General features: G+C 57.9%; 2 protein-coding genes across 2 annotated transcripts; one reads left to right on the forward strand and one right to left on the reverse strand.

The window, feature by feature from the left end:
* Positions 1-1,714: 1,714 nt before the first annotated feature.
* On the forward strand, positions 1,715-11,385 carry SMARCD3 (SWI/SNF related, matrix associated, actin dependent regulator of chromatin, subfamily d, member 3). Its single transcript, XM_012442981.3, has 13 exons — positions 1,715-1,956; positions 4,694-4,905; positions 6,662-6,704; positions 7,557-7,679; positions 7,796-7,918; positions 8,159-8,254; positions 8,413-8,514; positions 8,723-8,884; positions 9,840-9,937; positions 10,116-10,251; positions 10,622-10,744; positions 10,864-10,965; positions 11,202-11,385. The coding sequence occupies exons 1-13, from the start codon at positions 1,879-1,881 to the stop codon at positions 11,253-11,255; spliced, it is 1,452 nt and encodes a 483-aa protein (XP_012298404.1). The 5' UTR covers positions 1,715-1,878; the 3' UTR covers positions 11,256-11,385.
* CHPF2 (chondroitin polymerizing factor 2) lies at positions 9,402-17,297 on the reverse strand. The gene is made up of 6 exons (XM_012442972.2): positions 15,726-17,297; positions 14,706-15,270; positions 13,749-13,931; positions 11,160-12,972; positions 10,616-10,767; positions 9,402-10,344 (listed from the first exon to the last, which is right to left on the reverse strand). The coding sequence occupies exons 1-4, from the start codon at positions 16,004-16,006 to the stop codon at positions 11,665-11,667; spliced, it is 2,337 nt and encodes a 778-aa protein (XP_012298395.1). The 5' UTR covers positions 16,007-17,297; the 3' UTR covers positions 9,402-10,344; positions 10,616-10,767; positions 11,160-11,664.

Genomic DNA, 17,297 nt, shown 5'->3' on the forward strand with positions numbered 1-17,297 from the left:
GCAAATCACCCCCCCCCCAGGTTTCCAGCAGCCACCTTCATGACCTACGGCAGACAGAGGCAGCCCACCCACCCATCCCCACCCTGTCAGGCCCAGGCTCTGTGGGTATGTATGTGTGTGTAGTCTAGGCTAAAGCTCTGGGAGAGATTTGGTAACAAGGGGATCTCTAGGTCCCCTTTTAAGCCAGGGGTGGTGGAGGGGCATCCTGGACCAGATGCCCTCTCTGGCATTTCAGATTGACGGTGGGCACCTAAATGAACAATGACAGCTAAGAGCACCACCAGGACCGGCAGAAATCAGGCTGCGGGCAGAAAAGATCCCCTGGGCAAAGGCATTCTGAAGGGTTTAGGATCAGGACTCGTCAGTCTTCAGGGCCCAACTTCAAATAAGTGTTTCACTAAACTCCCCTAGGCACTAGGCATGGCTCTGCCCTCTCCTGGATTCTCGCAGTGAGGCCCTAGCAGGCGCACAAACTTGACCCACGGCTCCATGTCCCAAAGCCCACGGGCTCCTCCCCAAGCAGGAAAGAGGGGCGTGGCCTTTGGGGGACTGGGGAGGGCCAGGGCTCCCAGCCTGGGGATGTCAGGATTTGCTCCTCCTCCTTCTGGTCCCTCCTCCACTCCAGGGACTGCCAGCTCCTTCCACACGCCCCTTCTGGGGCTCCCTCGCCATCCCACCCCACACCCCAGCCTCAAGACTCCTCTCTCTGGGGTCTTGAGGCTGGCCCACTATACCCAGCCCAGCTGCCCCAACTCCTCTGGGTCCCCTAACCCCACTCCACCCCCACCCCAAGGAAACCAAGCCCGGCTTGCCTCGTTCCCTCCACGCACCCACCCCAGCACCCCCCTGGCGCCGCGCCATTCCCCACATTCGTTCTCTTCCTGTTCTCATGAGCACAATCCCTGTCCTTCTTTCCGAAATACTTCCCCTGTTGCCCTCACTTTCTCACAGAGCGGCAAACAAAGACTCACATACCCAGAAATAGCCTCGCACAGAGCTGAAAGGCACAGGCCACGTCCTGCCACACACGCAGGCGCGCGCGCACGGAGGCTGTCGTGGAGGGAGGCACACAGACAGGGCGTCTGTCTGCACGCACAGAGCAGCCACGCCACAAAAGGGCGCGGACACACACGGCGTGCGAGACAAGGGCACACACAGCCGTGGACGCAGGGCCACGCCGCCGCCCGGGCACACCCACCGCCGCCGGCCCAGGGCAGGCGCGAGGCCTCGCGCCCGGGCTCCCCGGCTCCTGCTAGCCCATGTTTCCCGGCTCGGCCTGCCAGGTCTCTGGGGAAAGGGCCTCAGAAATGCAGCAGGAGCCGCTGGGGGGAAAGTTGGAACTGACTGTTCCCTGCCTGGCGCGGCCGGCGAATTCCCTGACGGAGAAACTATTTGTGGCGAGAGCCGGTGGCCGGCGACCCCCCGCCGCCTCCCCTGGCTTCCCCTCCCCGCGCCGCCTCCCGCGGCCCTCGGCGGCCTCGGGCTGCAGCGCCGCTGCCCAGCGCCCGCGGCCGGGCTGGTCGGCGCGCCTCGCCGCTTATCTGCGCTGTTTGGACAGCGGGCTAGGAAAGGCAGGCGGCCCCGTCCCCGCCGAGTCAACAGGCAGACCCCGGGCCGCCGGACTATTTCTGGCTTATCAGTGCAGGAATGCGGCAGCCGCGGCGGCGGCGGCGGCGGCGGCGGCGGGCGGGCGGCGGCGGCGTGGGCCGTGGGCCGTCAGGGCAGCCCTGAAGGGGCCCCCTCCCCACTCCGCTCGAGTAGAAGTGTGAGAGAGCCCAGCAGGACTCAGAGGGGAGAGTTGGAGGAAAAAAAAAGGCAGAAAAGGGAAAGAAAGAGGAAGAGAGAGAGAGAGTGAGAGGAGCCGCTGAGCCCACCCCGATGGCCGCGGACGAAGTTGCCGGAGGGGCGCGCAAAGCCACGAAAAGCAAACTTTTTGAGTTTCTGGTCCATGGGGTGGTGAGTGGGGGAAAGTTAGCGGGGGAGGGCGAGTGAGCTGGCTCGGGCTGAATGGAGGGCTGATCGGGAGGGGCCGGGAGGGCGCTCCCGCTCTCCCACCCCTCTAGCGGGGGGCGCCACGGCCCACGGCCCGGCCCCGGGACCGTGCCGGCGCCCTGGCACCTGAACACGTCGCCAGGCGGCCGGCCGGGTCTGGTGCGAGGCGGGGAAGGGAGGCGTTTGCATGGCTCTTGTCGGGGTGGGGGTGGGACTTGGGGACTCTCCCCCCCAAGTGGGGGGTCCTCGCTGTAGCGGACAGGTTGACTTCCGTTCTCTTCCTTGTGGGCCCATGTGTTGCCCCTGCCCTCGGGGAGGGGGTGGGGGATGGGGACATGGCAGAGTCTGGGCTGGGCTGTCTCTTCATCCGTTGGGACAGTGTCACTGCTTGTGTCTCCAGAGCAAGGAGCAGGTGACCCTGGAGGCACTGTCGCGGGAAGCTCGCAGGCTGAGAGCCACCTCCGCATCCCAGCAGGAGGGCTCTGGAGCTTCTGCCTCGGGGTGGAGGAGAGGCCTGCTCTAGGGACTTACCCCAAGTTACAGGCTCTGAGGGTCCCCTTAGCGGACTCAGCCACCAGAAGCTGATGTCCTAAACTCCTCGAAGGTGTGAAGGAAGGGCTGGAGTTGGGGACGTGAGGCCTAGAGACTGAAGGGATAGGGGAGTACTGTCCTGCCACAGGCAGGCTGCAAAGGCACGTGGGAGCCCAGGAGGCTGCAGCTGAGTCAGTAGGCCCGGCTGGGACGGGTATGGAGGGGTGTGGAATGGGAGAGGCAGGGGCTGCGGCTCTTGGGATGGATGAGGGGGTGGAGACCCTGTGTAGAGGAAGCAGTTGGGTTTACTATGGCCAAATTTGGATGTGACCCCAAGGAAGGCACCTTCTCAGTAAGGCCAGAGTCCCTAGGATTTTGGCCTTTCGTGGGGGTGGAGCTGGTGGCTGGGACAGCTCTCGGGGGCTCTGGAAGCCTCCCTCTCAAGGCCTCTTCAGCAGATGAGCCAGTGTTGCTGGCCTTGATAACTGGGGAGAGCAGCTGACAGGAAGAGGGGGCCTCCAGCCCCAGGGACCCCTGGGCATAACTTCCCAACGTGTCCATGTCAGCCAGCTGCGTTACCAGTCCTAACCTGGCTGCTGGTGGGAGCCTCTTTAAAATGGCCCATCTAGTGGGGAGAGAGGCTGTACACGTGGACTTTTTTTAATCTGGTCAACTTAGAGCTTCAGTTCTTGGGTGGCTGTGAGCCCCAGTGCCCCACCTATGCTGGTGGCCAGGCCTGGGTTACATTCTGGGCTGCTACCCTGAAGGCGTGAGTGACAGGGTCAGGTGGGGTGAGGGAAGCAGACACATGGACAGGCAGGTTTCACTGCAGGAGAGACAGGCAGAGACAGCTGCTGACGGAGGGTGGGAGGACATTAGGGCTAGACACAGAGCCTGGAGGGCCAGGAGGGAGGTGGCAGTTGGAAGGGAAATAGCAAGCTGGGGGGTGGGGGGCACTCTGCACCTGGGGGTGAGGTGGGTGGGATGTCAGTGTCAACAAGCTCAGGGGCTGCATCCCCTGCTCCCTTATCTACTTCCTGCTCCCGTGGTCCCCGTCCCTATCCCACCCCACTCGTTCTGTTTCACAGCCCCCAAAACTCCCTGGCCCTCCCCATCTCCCTTCTGGAGTCTGGACAAGTGGGGTTTGGAACACTTCACTGGATGCATTTGCATCTCATTTACACCCCATCTGACCACCCAGGGGTAGTGGCAAGGGAGGAGGAGCCGCCTCCTCTCAGTCTCCACAGCCCCCTCTGAACCCTGACTCCTGACCTGGCTGGGGTGGGGATGGGAAGAGGAGGAGGGGGCTGCTGACCTGGGCAGACAGGAAGGGAAACATGTGAATGGAAATGTCACTGCCCTGACCTACCCCAGGGCCCCTGGGCAGCCCACCTCTAATGCAGCTCCCGTCCTCCCAATCAGAATCCTGGCCGGGTCTGGGACACCCCAGCAGGCTGCCCTTGCCTGCCTCCAGCCCTCACCCTGGGAGCAAATTATGGGGGTAGCTTCATCAGCGAAGATCCTGGGTGTGGAGACTTGGAGCCAGCTGAGGAGAGTGGGGTGTGGGACTGCAGGGTCAAAAGCAGGGATACAGGGAGCAGAGTGGCTGAGATGAGCTGGTGAGTGCCAGGCAGAACCGCCCAAGAAGTGGAGCCTGAGGAGGAGGAGCAGAAGTTGGGGCAGGGAGCTGGGTCCCCAGGGGGTGGCCCTTCAGGGGCTGCCCGGGCCAGGATGAGCTGGGTGACCTTGGCAAGGTCGTTTTTCTCCTTGAGAGCCACAGTGGCCTCATCCGTCCAGTGGGGATGAATGGACCTGCTGAGACTGTTTTGTAGAGCAGCATGTGGATGTGAACATCTTTGAAAGGTTGAAAGACGCCATTCATATTCATTTTTGCGGTACCTTCCGCAGCCCCGAGGCTCGCAATGCCCTGTACGCTGCCTGGCTTCAGTTAGCTTACTGCAGCCAGACGCCAAGCCCCTCCGCCAGAGCCTCGCGGATTCCGGCGCCCCCTGCCCCTCCTACCCATCGCTCCCACCCATCGCTCAGCGCTCAGGGTCACCAGCCGAGGGTCTTGGGGGGAAGGGGAGACGCTGGCTCACCGCGCCTGGAGCGGGGACCCTGGTCTGACCCGCGGGCGCCCGTTTCTGCTTCACCCCCGCCCCACCCCCAGCGCCCCGGGATGCCGTCTGGAGCCCGGATGCCCCACCAGGGGGCGCCCATGGGCCCCCCGGGCTCCCCGTACATGGGCAGCCCCGCCGTGCGACCCGGCCTCGCCCCCGCGGGCATGGAGCCCGCCCGCAAGCGAGCAGCGCCCCCGCCCGGGCAGAGCCAGGCACAGAGCCAGGGCCAGCCGGTGCCCACCGCCCCCGCGCGGAGCCGCAGGTGAGTGGGGGGCCCGGCGCGGAGGGGGCGTGCAGAGGCGGGCCCTGGGGACCCGCAGGGTCCAGGTGGGCGAGTAGCGGGGATTGGAAGGGGCGAGGAAGAATGATTAGCAGTGAGCGAGGCTTCCCGGGTGGGATGCCCTCTGGGGAGGTGGGCTTAGGGGGCACCGGCCTGATTCTTTTGTGTGCCCACAGTAGAGACAGGCTGCGACCCTCGGCAGCTAGTACCGCTTCCCTGCACGCTCCCCTCATCCTTCTCCTTGTCACCTGCTCAGTCCCTCTCTCCACCCATCAGGTTCTGGGTGATGCTTCAGTCTTTGGGGTGGGGGCGGGGCTTCCAATGGGACTGAGGGCAGAGCTGTAAGACTGTGTTGCCCGAAGTGTGGTTCTCCGCTGAGCCTTCCTGCCAGCCCCCCTCGGGCTGTTTCAAAGCCACTCTAGATTTTCTCAATGGGACTCTCTGGCCATGGGGGTGGAGCTTGGGGATTTGCCCGGTGGGTAGATGGTCTATGCCCAGTCCCGCTCTTAATTCTTACGCACTCTGGACCAGGTCTACTCCCGTCACCAGGGCCAGCCCATTTCCTTGCTTTCCTCCAGCACCTGGTGACACCCTCAAAGCCCCTGCTGGCTCCTGGCAAGAGCAGTGCTCCTCTGGGTCTCAGTATTTAGCCAAATACACATGCTTTTTTTGCACAACAGATGGATTTCCATAAAAGGTGTAATATCAATTTTATCTCATTATTAAGTATTTTTTACACATCAGGGAAAATTCACACTTATAGGAATCCCATGATGAATTATTTTGCAAAGCGCATCGTCATCTGTACAGCAAATCGTAATTCCCTGATTTATCTTGTATAAATGGAGAGTTACACATAGATAATCTGTTTAAAACAAATCAGACCTTTAATGAAATCTGCTTGTTAGCCTTCGATTTCTGCGTAGGGAGGGGGCAGTGGTTTAAAACACCACATGGGGGCAGTATGGAGCTATTCTCTAGGCTGCGTTTTCATCTCTTGACCCGCCAAGGTTTTTGGGGGGAATCAGAAGCAACAGTGGGTCAGAAAGAGCCCACATCCAGCTGCTACTATCACAGGCCTAGTCAATTTGGCCCCAGCCTGAAGTCATACCCACACAGGAGAGCATCCATGCACTTCTGGGCCCCTATGGCTGCAGTGTGTCCCTCGCCCTGTTGGCAGGTAGACCCCAGACATGAGCACCCCCTGCCCATCATCGTTCTCTCTTCCAAGCCCAGGGTGGCTGGCCGGGAAGCAAGTCCCACCAGCTTCACACCATCACCTCCTGCTCCATGGATAGAAAGGAAGTCATCTCTCTCCCCTCTGAGCTTTGGATAGGGCACCCCCTGCTTTGCAGAAAAGGTCCTGAGAACCTGGCTTCCCTCTCCTTTGTCCTCCCTGATCCCCACCTTTCCTCCAACACTTCTGCAGCTCCCATCTTTGGAAGCACCGCCCCCACCCGCCAGTCCCTCCTAAGTCTAAATTTCTCTGTCCCTAAGGATGTGGCAGGGTGGAAGGGGCTCCCAGGCCAGAGAATATCGGATGGGACACCCCTATGTCCTGAGAGAGGACAGAGCACCAGTTCCACACACAACCGTCATAGCCCTTGGGCGGGCAGACAAGCAGGCTGTGGGAACCCCAGCCAGGCAGGCAGAGATGTCGGGATAATTTAGCAGGTGGCCTCGTTACTCCCAGATCTGTTGCCATGGTAACCTGGTTTTTTCTTTAAAAAATGTACAGTGCCAAGAGGAGGAAGATGGCTGACAAAATCCTCCCTCAAAGGGTGAGTGCCTTTCACAGCAGCCCCCAGCCCACCCCCCACCCTTTGCTGCTCCGCCCTCCTCTCCCCCAACCCAAGCTGCCTCCCCTCCTCCCTCAGAAGCAGAGCTTCAGCGTTACAGTCACTTTCACTTTTTGTTTAAAAAAGCTCATTAATAAGTGAGGCTCCCCAGGCCAGAGGGAGGGAGTGGGGTGCAGGGAAGCAGCAGAGCCACTGGGGCCAGAACACGGAGCTGAGGGTCAGGGGATTGGACCCAAGTGGTACTAAGACCTAAAGGTGTAGGCCCAGGAGGGGACAAGGGCTAGGGGATCAGAGGCTGCCAGGCAGAATGAAGGTGATAGAAGGTGGCCAGAGATCCTGGGCATCCTAAAGGGACCCAGGTCCAGCTGGGTATGAGGACAGCACAGTTGGGACAGGTGCAGGGACTGAACGAGGTGCAGCAGAGAAGCAAACACCACTGTCCAACTGTCTCAGGGACCGAGCCCTTACTAGGCACTTTGCGGGGCCCAGGGGAAGCCCAGCAGGTGTATGACGTGGAAAATGACAAGATGAGGAGACTAAAGGCTAGTGCTTGCTGGGCTCCACAGTTACTATCTCCTCTCCTGATGATGAAATGCATGGCTCTTCCTAAAGGGAGAAGCAATTTTTTTCCCTACACAGCGAGGGCCCTACTGCTAGATAATGGCATTCTGAGGAGAGAGGTCCTGTTCCCACTGTGAAAGCTCCATGCCCAGAAGTAGGATGGCTCCCTTCCACATCTTTTGTACCCTAGGTTCGCACAATATGCATTCATTCCATGGTAGAACCCTGGACGGACTTAAGCCTCTGACTCCTGCCCTGTTCTTCCTTCTCCAGATTCGGGAGCTGGTCCCCGAGTCCCAGGCTTACATGGACCTCTTAGCGTTTGAGAGGAAACTGGATCAAACCATCATGAGGAAGCGGGTGGACATCCAGGAGGCTCTGAAGAGGCCCATGAAGGTGCCTTAGTTTGGGGGTAGGAAGGGGACTCTGAGTCGCGTGCCCAGGATGGGGAAGCAAGGTGGTCAGGGTGGGAGCACACAGCATTCGCTTGGTTCTACACTCTATTTCTACAGCAAAAGCGGAAGCTGCGTCTTTATATCTCCAACACTTTTAACCCTGCGAAGCCTGATGCTGAGGATTCCGACGGCAGCATTGCCTCCTGGGAGCTGCGGGTAGAGGGGAAGCTCCTGGATGATGTACGTCCCGGCGCAGGTCTCTCCAGGTGTCCTAGGGTGGGCATGGGCTGCACTGAGAACAGAACTAGGTGTCTGCACTAAGGGCTAGAGAGTCAGCCCAGACCAGGTCAGGGCAGGCCTAGAGACATTCCGGGTGCAGAGGATTTCATCTAAGCCCACTGCCCTGTTTGCTGCCAACTTGGCCTTATTCTGCCCCCTAGTCCCTGTTCTGCACCCACGGTCCCTGTTTCTCTCCCACAGCCCAGCAAACAGAAGCGGAAGTTCTCTTCTTTCTTCAAGAGTTTGGTCATCGAGCTGGACAAAGATCTTTATGGCCCTGACAACCACCTCGTTGAAGTAAGACCAAGATCCCCTCTGCCCTTGAACTGCCACCCTCCCACAGGCCAGAATCCCTGAAGAACCAGCCCAGATTTGGGTCAGGGACCACCCTAGAGTCCTGGGCCCCACCACTCCAGACGGGCCTTTGGGTGACCCAGCTCTTCTCTCCTGGACAGTGGCATCGGACACCCACGACCCAGGAGACGGACGGCTTCCAGGTGAAACGGCCCGGGGACTTGAGTGTGCGCTGCACGCTGCTCCTCATGCTGGACTACCAGGTCTGCACCTGTCATGCTGCCCCGCACATGTCACATGAGGCCCTCAGGGCAGGCCTAGATCCCGAAGTGGTCCATCTTGAGAGACCTCCTTCCCCTCCCAACCCTGTCTTTCCCTCAATCAACATATCCCCCTAGTCCTGAATGGCCTGGCCCTGGGCTCCTTCCATTCTCTCCCTTTGATCTAACTTTCACAGTCCCCTTTTTCCAGCCTCCCCAGTTCAAACTGGATCCCCGCCTAGCACGGCTGCTGGGGTTGCACACACAGAGCCGCTCAGCCATCGTCCAGGCCCTGTGGCAGTATGTGAAGACCAACAGGCTGCAGGACTCCCATGATAAGGAATACATCAACGGGGACAAATATTTCCAGCAGGTAACCTCTCTCCTGAACCCAGGGATCTGGGGAGCAGGCAGAGTTCTCCAGCAGGGGAAGTACCTCTACCAAGGTAACTACCACCCTCCCTTCTAGATTCCTGAGTAGCAGAAGCAGGACAGAGTTATGGTCTTGGAGCCAAGAGACTGACCAGGATTCTAGTTCAGGCCCTACTGTAGATTAGCTCTGTGCTGCAGCCAATCCATTTTAGCCCCCCAAGTTAGGAAGACCTGGAACCCTACAAAGCCAACTGCTTTCTGGAATGTAATATTCTTGGCACTTGGAGTTAGGATTCCCAGGTTCTAGTCCTGAGTCTGGACTCTGGGTAAGTGACTCAGCAATTCTGAACCTTGTTTCCTTATCTTTGAAGTAGAGTGACAATACCTGCCCCATCTACTCTCCTGGGCAGTTAGGGAAGATCAAATTGCTGCAAAGGTGACTTAGCGAAATTCCACCAAAACAGAGAGTATTCTTATTAATGCATTTTAAAATAAATACAGCAGATAAACCTGAGGAGTAAAAATAGCAGTTGATATTTATTGGGCACTTACCATGTGCCAGGCACTGTTCCAAGCACTTTATGTGTATTAGTTCACTGACTTCTCACGACAGCCCTGAGATAGGTATTATTTTCATCCCCACTCTAGAGATGAAGACACTGAGGCCCGAGGTGTCAGCTTGCTCATGGTTGCATAGTGATGGGAGAGGCAGGACCGATACATAGACTGACCCAGGGCCTGCACTCTCAACCTGCCCCACACTGACCCACCCCAGGCCTTGTCAGCCGTGCCGGTGGCTCCACCACCAGACCGGCCCACCCCAATCCCATCCCCATGTGCACTGAGGAATCAGACTCGCTTTCAGCTTCTTGAGGCCTTTCTACAACGAAAGGATCTACAACTGCGTGATGATCTCAAGAGAAGAGTGATCTCTCTCTCCCCAACTGTCTTGCTAGATTTTTGATTGTCCCCGGCTGAAGTTTTCTGAGATTCCCCAGCGCCTCACAGCCCTGCTACTGCCCCCTGACCCAATTGTCATCAACCATGTCATCAGGTGAGGTGGCCCCAGCTTGCTTCTCAGACCAGGGAATGATCTCATTCCTGCCTTCCCTGCCCCTCCCTCTCCTCCCACTCCCATGTTTTCTCCCTCCCTGTTGGAGCTGCCCCCACCCCGGGGCCCTAGGGCCTCTATGAGGGCATCATGAACACTGAGGGCTGCACTTCCCTGGCAGCGTGGACCCTTCAGACCAGAAGAAGACGGCATGCTATGACATTGACGTGGAGGTGGAAGAGCCATTAAAGGGGCAGATGAGCAGCTTCCTCCTGTCCACAGCCAACCAGCAGGAGATCAGTGCTCTGGACAGTAAGGTGGGGCCCAAGCCCAGAGCTGGAGTGGGACATTAACCCAGAGATGATAAAGCAGACTTTTCTGAGACCAGGGTGTGGTTGCAGATGAGTAGTCTGGGTTAAATAAAAAAAAGGAAAAGAAAAAGAAGCGACCAGAGTGTGGGCCAGTGGGGCACACATGGCCCTTCCATGCTACTTGGAGTTGAACCTTATTCCAAATTTAGTTCTGCCCATCCCCTCCTCCCCTGGGACTTCAGAGGAATCAGGGGCTCTGAGGGGTTGTCTTTCACCGAAGGAAACCCCTCTCCCTCCCCTTCCCACCCGCCTCCTTTTCCCCTCCTCTCCCACATCACCACAGCCAGGTGGAAAGCATCTATCTTTCTACCTGCAGATCCATGAGACGATTGAGTCCATAAATCAGCTCAAGATCCAGAGGGACTTCATGCTAAGCTTCTCCAGAGACCCCAAAGGCTATGTCCAAGACCTGCTCCGCTCCCAGAGCCGGGACCTCAAGGTGAGAGGGAGACTCAGGGAGTACTGGAGTAGAAGACAAGCACATCAGAAGAGAGTAAATGTACTCCAGGGCAGGTGAGGGGATTCAGGGCTCAGGGCTGACCCCATGCTCCCTCCCAGGTAATGACGGATGTAGCTGGCAACCCCGAAGAGGAGCGCCGGGCTGAGTTCTACCACCAGCCCTGGTCCCAGGAGGCCGTCAGTCGCTACTTCTACTGCAAGGTATGGAGGGTCCCTTGCCCTGAGGCTTCCCCCTCCTCAACTCCAAGAGAAACCTCCCTGTTCAGCTTGTGGGCAGCCCTCGCAGCTCCCCACAGTAAAGCTTCACAACGCCTGACCATGCAGCAGCCCCCCTGCTCCCAGATGCTCTTCCAGGGTGGGCAGTGTCAGGAGGTGGGGTGGTCCTGATCACTCACCAGGAACACTGACACCTGCTCCTGCTCTCACTTCCTCTAAAGATCCAGCAGCGCAGGCAGGAGCTGGAGCAGTCGCTGGTTGTGCGCAACACCTAGAAGCCCAGGAATAAGCAGCACGATGGACCTTCTGGCCGCGCCCAGAGCTCCAGCGCTCCACCCCAGGCTCTGGCATCACTCCTCTGCTGCTTTGGGGTGCAGGGCTGGATTAAAAGTTATTCATCTGACAGCAGCCATGTGGTCATTGGAAACTGGGGAGGGAAGGGGGAGGGAAGGTGGGTGGGGAGGCAGTGGGTCCCTCTGGACAAACTCCCCACACCCTTCCCTTGGATTCTTCTCTTTACTCAGTTTTCCCTAGATCTAAAAACAGTTTAGCAGAAGACACGTTTAATAACATTTTCATACTTTAAAAATACAGCAACAAGCTCTCTATCTGTGGACCACCTTGCCTTGCCTTTCCTGGGGCTGAGGCAAAGCAAAGCTGAGGAGGTTAGGGCCCTGAGGGGGGCTAAGTGCTATTGGCCTGCTCCTGCTCAAAGAGAGCCATGGCCAGCTGGGCACGGCCCCCCAGCCCCTCCAGGTTGCTGAGGCGGCAGCGGTGGTAGAGTTCCTCGCTGAGCCGTGGGCTGCAGTCCCGCAGGGCGAACTTCTGCACCAGCCCTGGCTCTACGGCTCGAAAGAGGTGGAGCCCTGAGAACCGGAGGAAAACATCCATCACCTCCAGCCCCTCCAGGGCTTCCTCCTCTTCCTGGCCTGCCAGTTCACCTGCCAGCCTGGCTCGGGCCGCCAGGTAGTCAGCGTTGTAGAAGCAGCCCTCCGCAGAAGCCTGCCGGTCAAATCTGCCCCCTGTAGGAGCCCCCCGGGAGGGGTCAGCACCAGGAGGGGAGGGGGGGTCAGGGCCCACCCCCGGGGGCCCTGGGGGTGATCTCTGTGGTGACAGGGCAGGATTGAACTCCTGGAAATGGACTGGAAAGAAGGCCTGCCAGCCAGAGATGGCATTCATGCGACAGCGGTTGAGGACTTCGGGCCCAGGCCTGGTCCACACAGTGGTGAGGAAGAAGAGAGTGTCCACGGGGTGCTTCTTCGAGACTACGTCCATGAGTCGCACCTGGGAAGGGGCCTCTGCTCGAACGGCGAGCCAGGCCAGCCTCGTCCCAGGGTACCGTCGCTCTAACTCAGCTGCTGCAGCCTTCACCCCAAGAAATGGGTCTGGAGCTCCACGGCCACCTTCTCGTGGCCCGTAGACCAGCAACAGGGTGAGCAATGCATGTTCTCGTGGCTCCAGGACATTGGCTGCAAAGGCCTCAAGGAAAGCCGGGGCTGCAGCAGCTTCAGCCACCAGGAGCGGTAGTACCAGCTGCACTCGGGTGGCCTCAGTGACATAGGGCATGGGGAGGATTTCCACCCGGCTCAGTGGCCGCAGCAGACTGACCCTGCGGGCCAGGGCCCGCCGATGCCCACGCTGAGTCACACATTCCAACAGTAGGTCCAGGGTGTACTCCATGCCCCGTGCCGGGTCGAAGCGCCGGTAGCCGTTGAGCAGCCGCTGCTTTTGGAAGCGCAGACGGGGCTGATAGCGCCGATTGAGCTGCTCCAGGGCAGTCTCCAACGCATCACCTACGTCTGCCCTGCTGGCCCCCTGTAGTGGGCACTTCGGAGCCCCATCTGCACAGGAGAAGGTGTGCTGCTCTGTGAAGTAGTCCCAGCCCAGCACCTCAAAGCGAGAGTGTGGTGTGAAAGGAGCAGGAAGCCCAACGGGCCAGCTCAGCCCTGCCTCCCCTTCGGGGGTCAGCACCGTCAGGTTCCGGATCTGAGCCTGGGTTGGAGGGAATGTGCCTCACATTAGTGCCAGCTCCAGGACCCTACCCAGCTCCAGCTGCCTGGGCTCTGAGATTCAAACAGCTGAGCTCTGTCCTAACTCCATCAACAGGGAGGGGTCCCTTGCTAATCACTGAATCCCCTGTATGTTACTCTTCACCTCTAAAATGCAGATGGAATAGGAATCATACTCGCCTTACACAATTGCCATGAGAAAGAAGTGGAAAGTGTGCTTTTGCGCAGGTAAAAGTATCTTTAAATAGAAGCTCAGCAGCCTTTCTCTTCCATACCCAAAGGACCCGTGTCCTCTTCATAATCAACCCTTGTTTTCATCTACACTCCACCTCTGCAAACCCCGACATTCAACCTAAGAATTCTTCTACCTTCTACCCTTGGGCTTTCTTGGGACACTTCCAGAAGTTCAGAAACCAGAATTTTTGCCTCCTCAGGGGACAGGCACTATTGAGGAGGAGCTAAAACTATTCGGTCTGAACACTGTGTGGAGTTTCTTGATCCTGAGTTTACTTAATAACCCCTTTAGCTGCATTCAAGTTGTCCTGGGAGCTCACCTTATGATTGCTTTGGACCCCCAAGGACCTTTATCCCTGTAGTTGTTTTAAATTTAAGTATGGTCAGCCTTTTCCTACCCTGCCATTATACAGAGCCTAGCCCAGCCCCACTGCCAGCTGCTCACTCATTGTACGCTTGGACATCTCAGGCTCTCTCTGACCCTCTGACCGTGGTCCTCTGCCCACCGGCTCCTCTTCAGCTCACCTGCAGTTGTTCTATTTCACTGTAAGCCCGCTCCAACTCCAGAGCGCTGAAGCGTTTGTGGAGTCGGTACATGAGGGTACCTTCGGAGACAGGGTGCACGGCGAAGGCACTCAGGAAAGCCGAGCTCCCTTCCTTCTCGGGGTCCCTATTTTTGGCCAGTTCAAATGAGCGGTACTGCTGCCCCTAGAGGGACCAATCAGACCAATCAATTCCACACACAAGAGCTGCCAGTCCCAAACCACCCTTAACCACACTCAGCGTTCACATTCTGTTAGCACTGCTGCGTTAGAACAGAGGACAGAGGAGGCACTCTTTCCACCACCTCCCTTAACCCCAGTTCTTTCACTGCCAGCATTTTGGAAAGTAGAAAGCGAGCAGGCAACTAAGGACACTCTCGGCTACTCTCAGTGTACTCCTTATGGGCTAGCCCTACTCTGCAAGGAGCAGTCACAGAAATAAAATACTAAAAATAATAACGAGGATACTCTCCTCCCCCAAAGAATCCCATTGTTCCTCAAGGGAATGAAAGCCACAAGCTAGAAAATCTTCCCAATAATTTGGTTGGAGAGGATGTGCCACCTCTGGGCTCTTCCACTCTTCTCCAGAACAACAAACAGGGAAGCCCTCTGGGCTGGAAAGGTGATCACCTCACTTCTCTGAGCTTCTCTGAGGAGTGGTCATCTCTAAAACATGCCCACATTGCCATGTCAGGGGAGGTGTGGAGGGCAAAGGGGCGGTAAGAGCACCCTTTGGTCTTGCTTAGGGGTCCCTAACAAGATACCACTTTTGATAGCCCTAGGTTCTCAGATTGCCAAAAGTGAGCAACCGAGGGTCCACAGGGTGGCCAGTGGCTAGGAAGGGTGAACAATGGCCTCCAAGGTGCTGCTGGAAGGAAGGCCAATCACTCATCCCCCATTAGCTTATCAGGGACTGGGACTGACTTGAAAAAGCTGTCACCTGGTGCTGTGAGACACAGCCGATGCCCAGAGCGTCAATGAGGCAGCGTCCAAGCCACTCGTCAGGACGGGCACTGAGAATGTCTCCTCGGCAGCCATCCAGATGTGGCCGCAGACGAAGCAGGAGACTCCGTGACAACAGGTAGCCAAAGCCCCCATGACAGTACCGTGCCTGCTCGCCTGCACCAATGAACTCCTCCGCCCGGCCTAAGTACAGGTCTTGGTTGATGCTGAGGTGGCCGGCAAGGGCTGCCAGGCGGGGGGCCTGCACATATGTGTCATCCTGCATGATGAAGAACCAGTCGTAGTCGGCCCCAAAGTGTGTGTGAAGGTGGCGCAGGGTCTCTGACATGAGCCAGGCTGGCCGCTCATCCCCATGAGACACCACCTGCATCCCTGCCGGAGCCCGGGCTCCCCGCTGCCCAGTGAAGTAGAGTAACCGAGGGAAGTGATGGGCCACTGTACGGTTCACAGCGACAGCCAAAGTGGACAGTGTAGCTCGAGAGGTCAGGACAGCCACCAGCAACCGCTCACGGGAGCCCAGCTCCGTCTGGATGTACCGAGTCCTGTGGAGATACCAGTGTGCCAGCGGTCAACTCCCTCATCTTCAGGAACCCAGCTTATTCAGTATATACATCCCCCTCTAGGGGTGAGTGAGTTGGGGCTGAGAAGTGAGAAACTTCCTTCCTTGTCAATATTAATTAGGTTCTGAACTGAGTATCCACTAAATAGCTGACACTGGAATTGCTTTTGGGAGGGGAGGGAGTCTACTAAGAATAGATTAGATAGGTTAGATGCAATTCCAACTCTGTTCAAGAACATCTAACCCTAATTTAACACCAAAGAGTGAGACTTTCTAAGATCTGAGAAGGAGAGAAAAAACAAAAACCATAATGGGAAATAAGACAGAATTGCTCCAAGTCACCTGACACCAATTGCCAACAGAAAGACAGAGGCAATAATTTACACCAGCCCAAAATAGGGCCAGTGTCTAGGGACTATGCACACACGTAGCTCTCACCTGAGCACCTTCTTGTAGGGCTTGTTGGGGTCCCTGTAGTAGGGGACAATCCGGGGTTTGAAGTCTTCATCAGTTTGGTCTAGCCGAGCTCTCGAATCTGGATTCTGTGGCCCTCCTCGCTCCCCTACAGCCTCCACACAGGGATCTTCTCCCTCCCCCTGGATCCAGGAAACCCGCAGGAGACTCAGGCTGCACCCCAGAGACAGCCCTAGGATGAGGGGAAGCGCTGGCCGCAGCAGAGCCAACAGGGAGCTCAGTCGCATGGTGGTAGGCCCTGCCATGTGGGTGCCCCACAGGGCACAACCTCAAGGATCAATGGATTGATGGGCACCAGGCCAACGGTAGGCCTGAAGTTTTAACCAGGGAACCTGGGGTCAATGAGGCCAACAACAGAGCAAGGCACACTGGCTTCCAGGCCCAGCATCCCCAAGAAGATTGACTGTCCTGTCTTCACAACTCCCTCTGCCTGGTCTTCAACTGTGAAGATGTGGATCTAACCCCCAGCCCACACGGCAATACATATAATAATCAATTTCACTCACAATGGGACTACGGTCTGTCTTCTAGCAGAAGGAGGAGGAAGTAAAACTACCGCCAAAGCTAACCCAAAAAGGAGCACTATACACATGTGCAGACTGGGCCTAAGTCAACAGATGACAGCAAGCAATAAGAGGTTAGGGGAAAGCACACGATCCATCAAAAACAACAGCCCCCAACCAGAGGAGGAGGAGCCGGCCTCAGTGGGCCTTTCCTGAAGAATGCCTGGCTCCGGCACGGGTCCTCAGGCGGGCTACTGACAGGGCTGCTGAGCCACCGCAGCAGGCTCGGCAGGCACAAGGGAAGGGGCCAGAGCCTCTTTCTACTCTGCTCCTCGCGTGAGGAGACGCAATGGCTACAGGAACCCCGCCTCCCACTCATGAGCGGCCAGGAGCCACTCGCACGGCACACACAAGTTCTGCCCACCCGAATGAGCTAGACGGATCGATGACTCAGCACTGACAGCCTCTCAGGAGCGCCATGGCCGATGGAGCCATCTTGCAGAGCATTCTCCTCGGAACCCCGGCTGCTGAGAGGAGACAGCAGGCAGGGGCTGGAACTCTTGCTGTGTGCGAGCAATTCGGTGCCTGGTTTTACCAGGGCCCCAGAGGCCAAACGAAACAAACCAAAAGCAAACAGAGAGGATTCTGAGAACAGAAACAGAAGCGCAGCCCGCTTCCGACAGGATCCCTGCCGGGGGCCCGGCGCCCCTGTCTACCTCTCGGCGATCAGAGACCAAGTCTAGCCCTAGAACGAAGGCCCGACGCGAGTCCTCGCCGTTCGTTTCAAAACAGAAATAAACTGGTCACGTCACCCGGCTGCTGAGAAGGGGGCTCGGGAATCCAGCTCGGATCGTTCTGCGAGCCGGGGTCGGAGGTAGCGACTGGGAGACTGAGGCACAGACCTCGTTCTCAGGCCTGTCGGCGGGAGCAGAGGACGCGCCAGAGATAGCACCGAGGCAGCGAGCGCAGGACCAAGAGGGACGCCCAAGCCCCACGGGGAGGAGGCCAGGGTTTCAGGGCCCGGGACCAGCAG

The sequence above is a fragment of the Aotus nancymaae genome, unplaced genomic scaffold, assembly GCF_030222135.1.
Source record: "Aotus nancymaae isolate 86718 unplaced genomic scaffold, 86718_ANA_hifiasm-v0.15.2.pri h1tg000002l, whole genome shotgun sequence".
Taxonomy (NCBI): Eukaryota; Metazoa; Chordata; class Mammalia; order Primates; family Aotidae; genus Aotus; species Aotus nancymaae.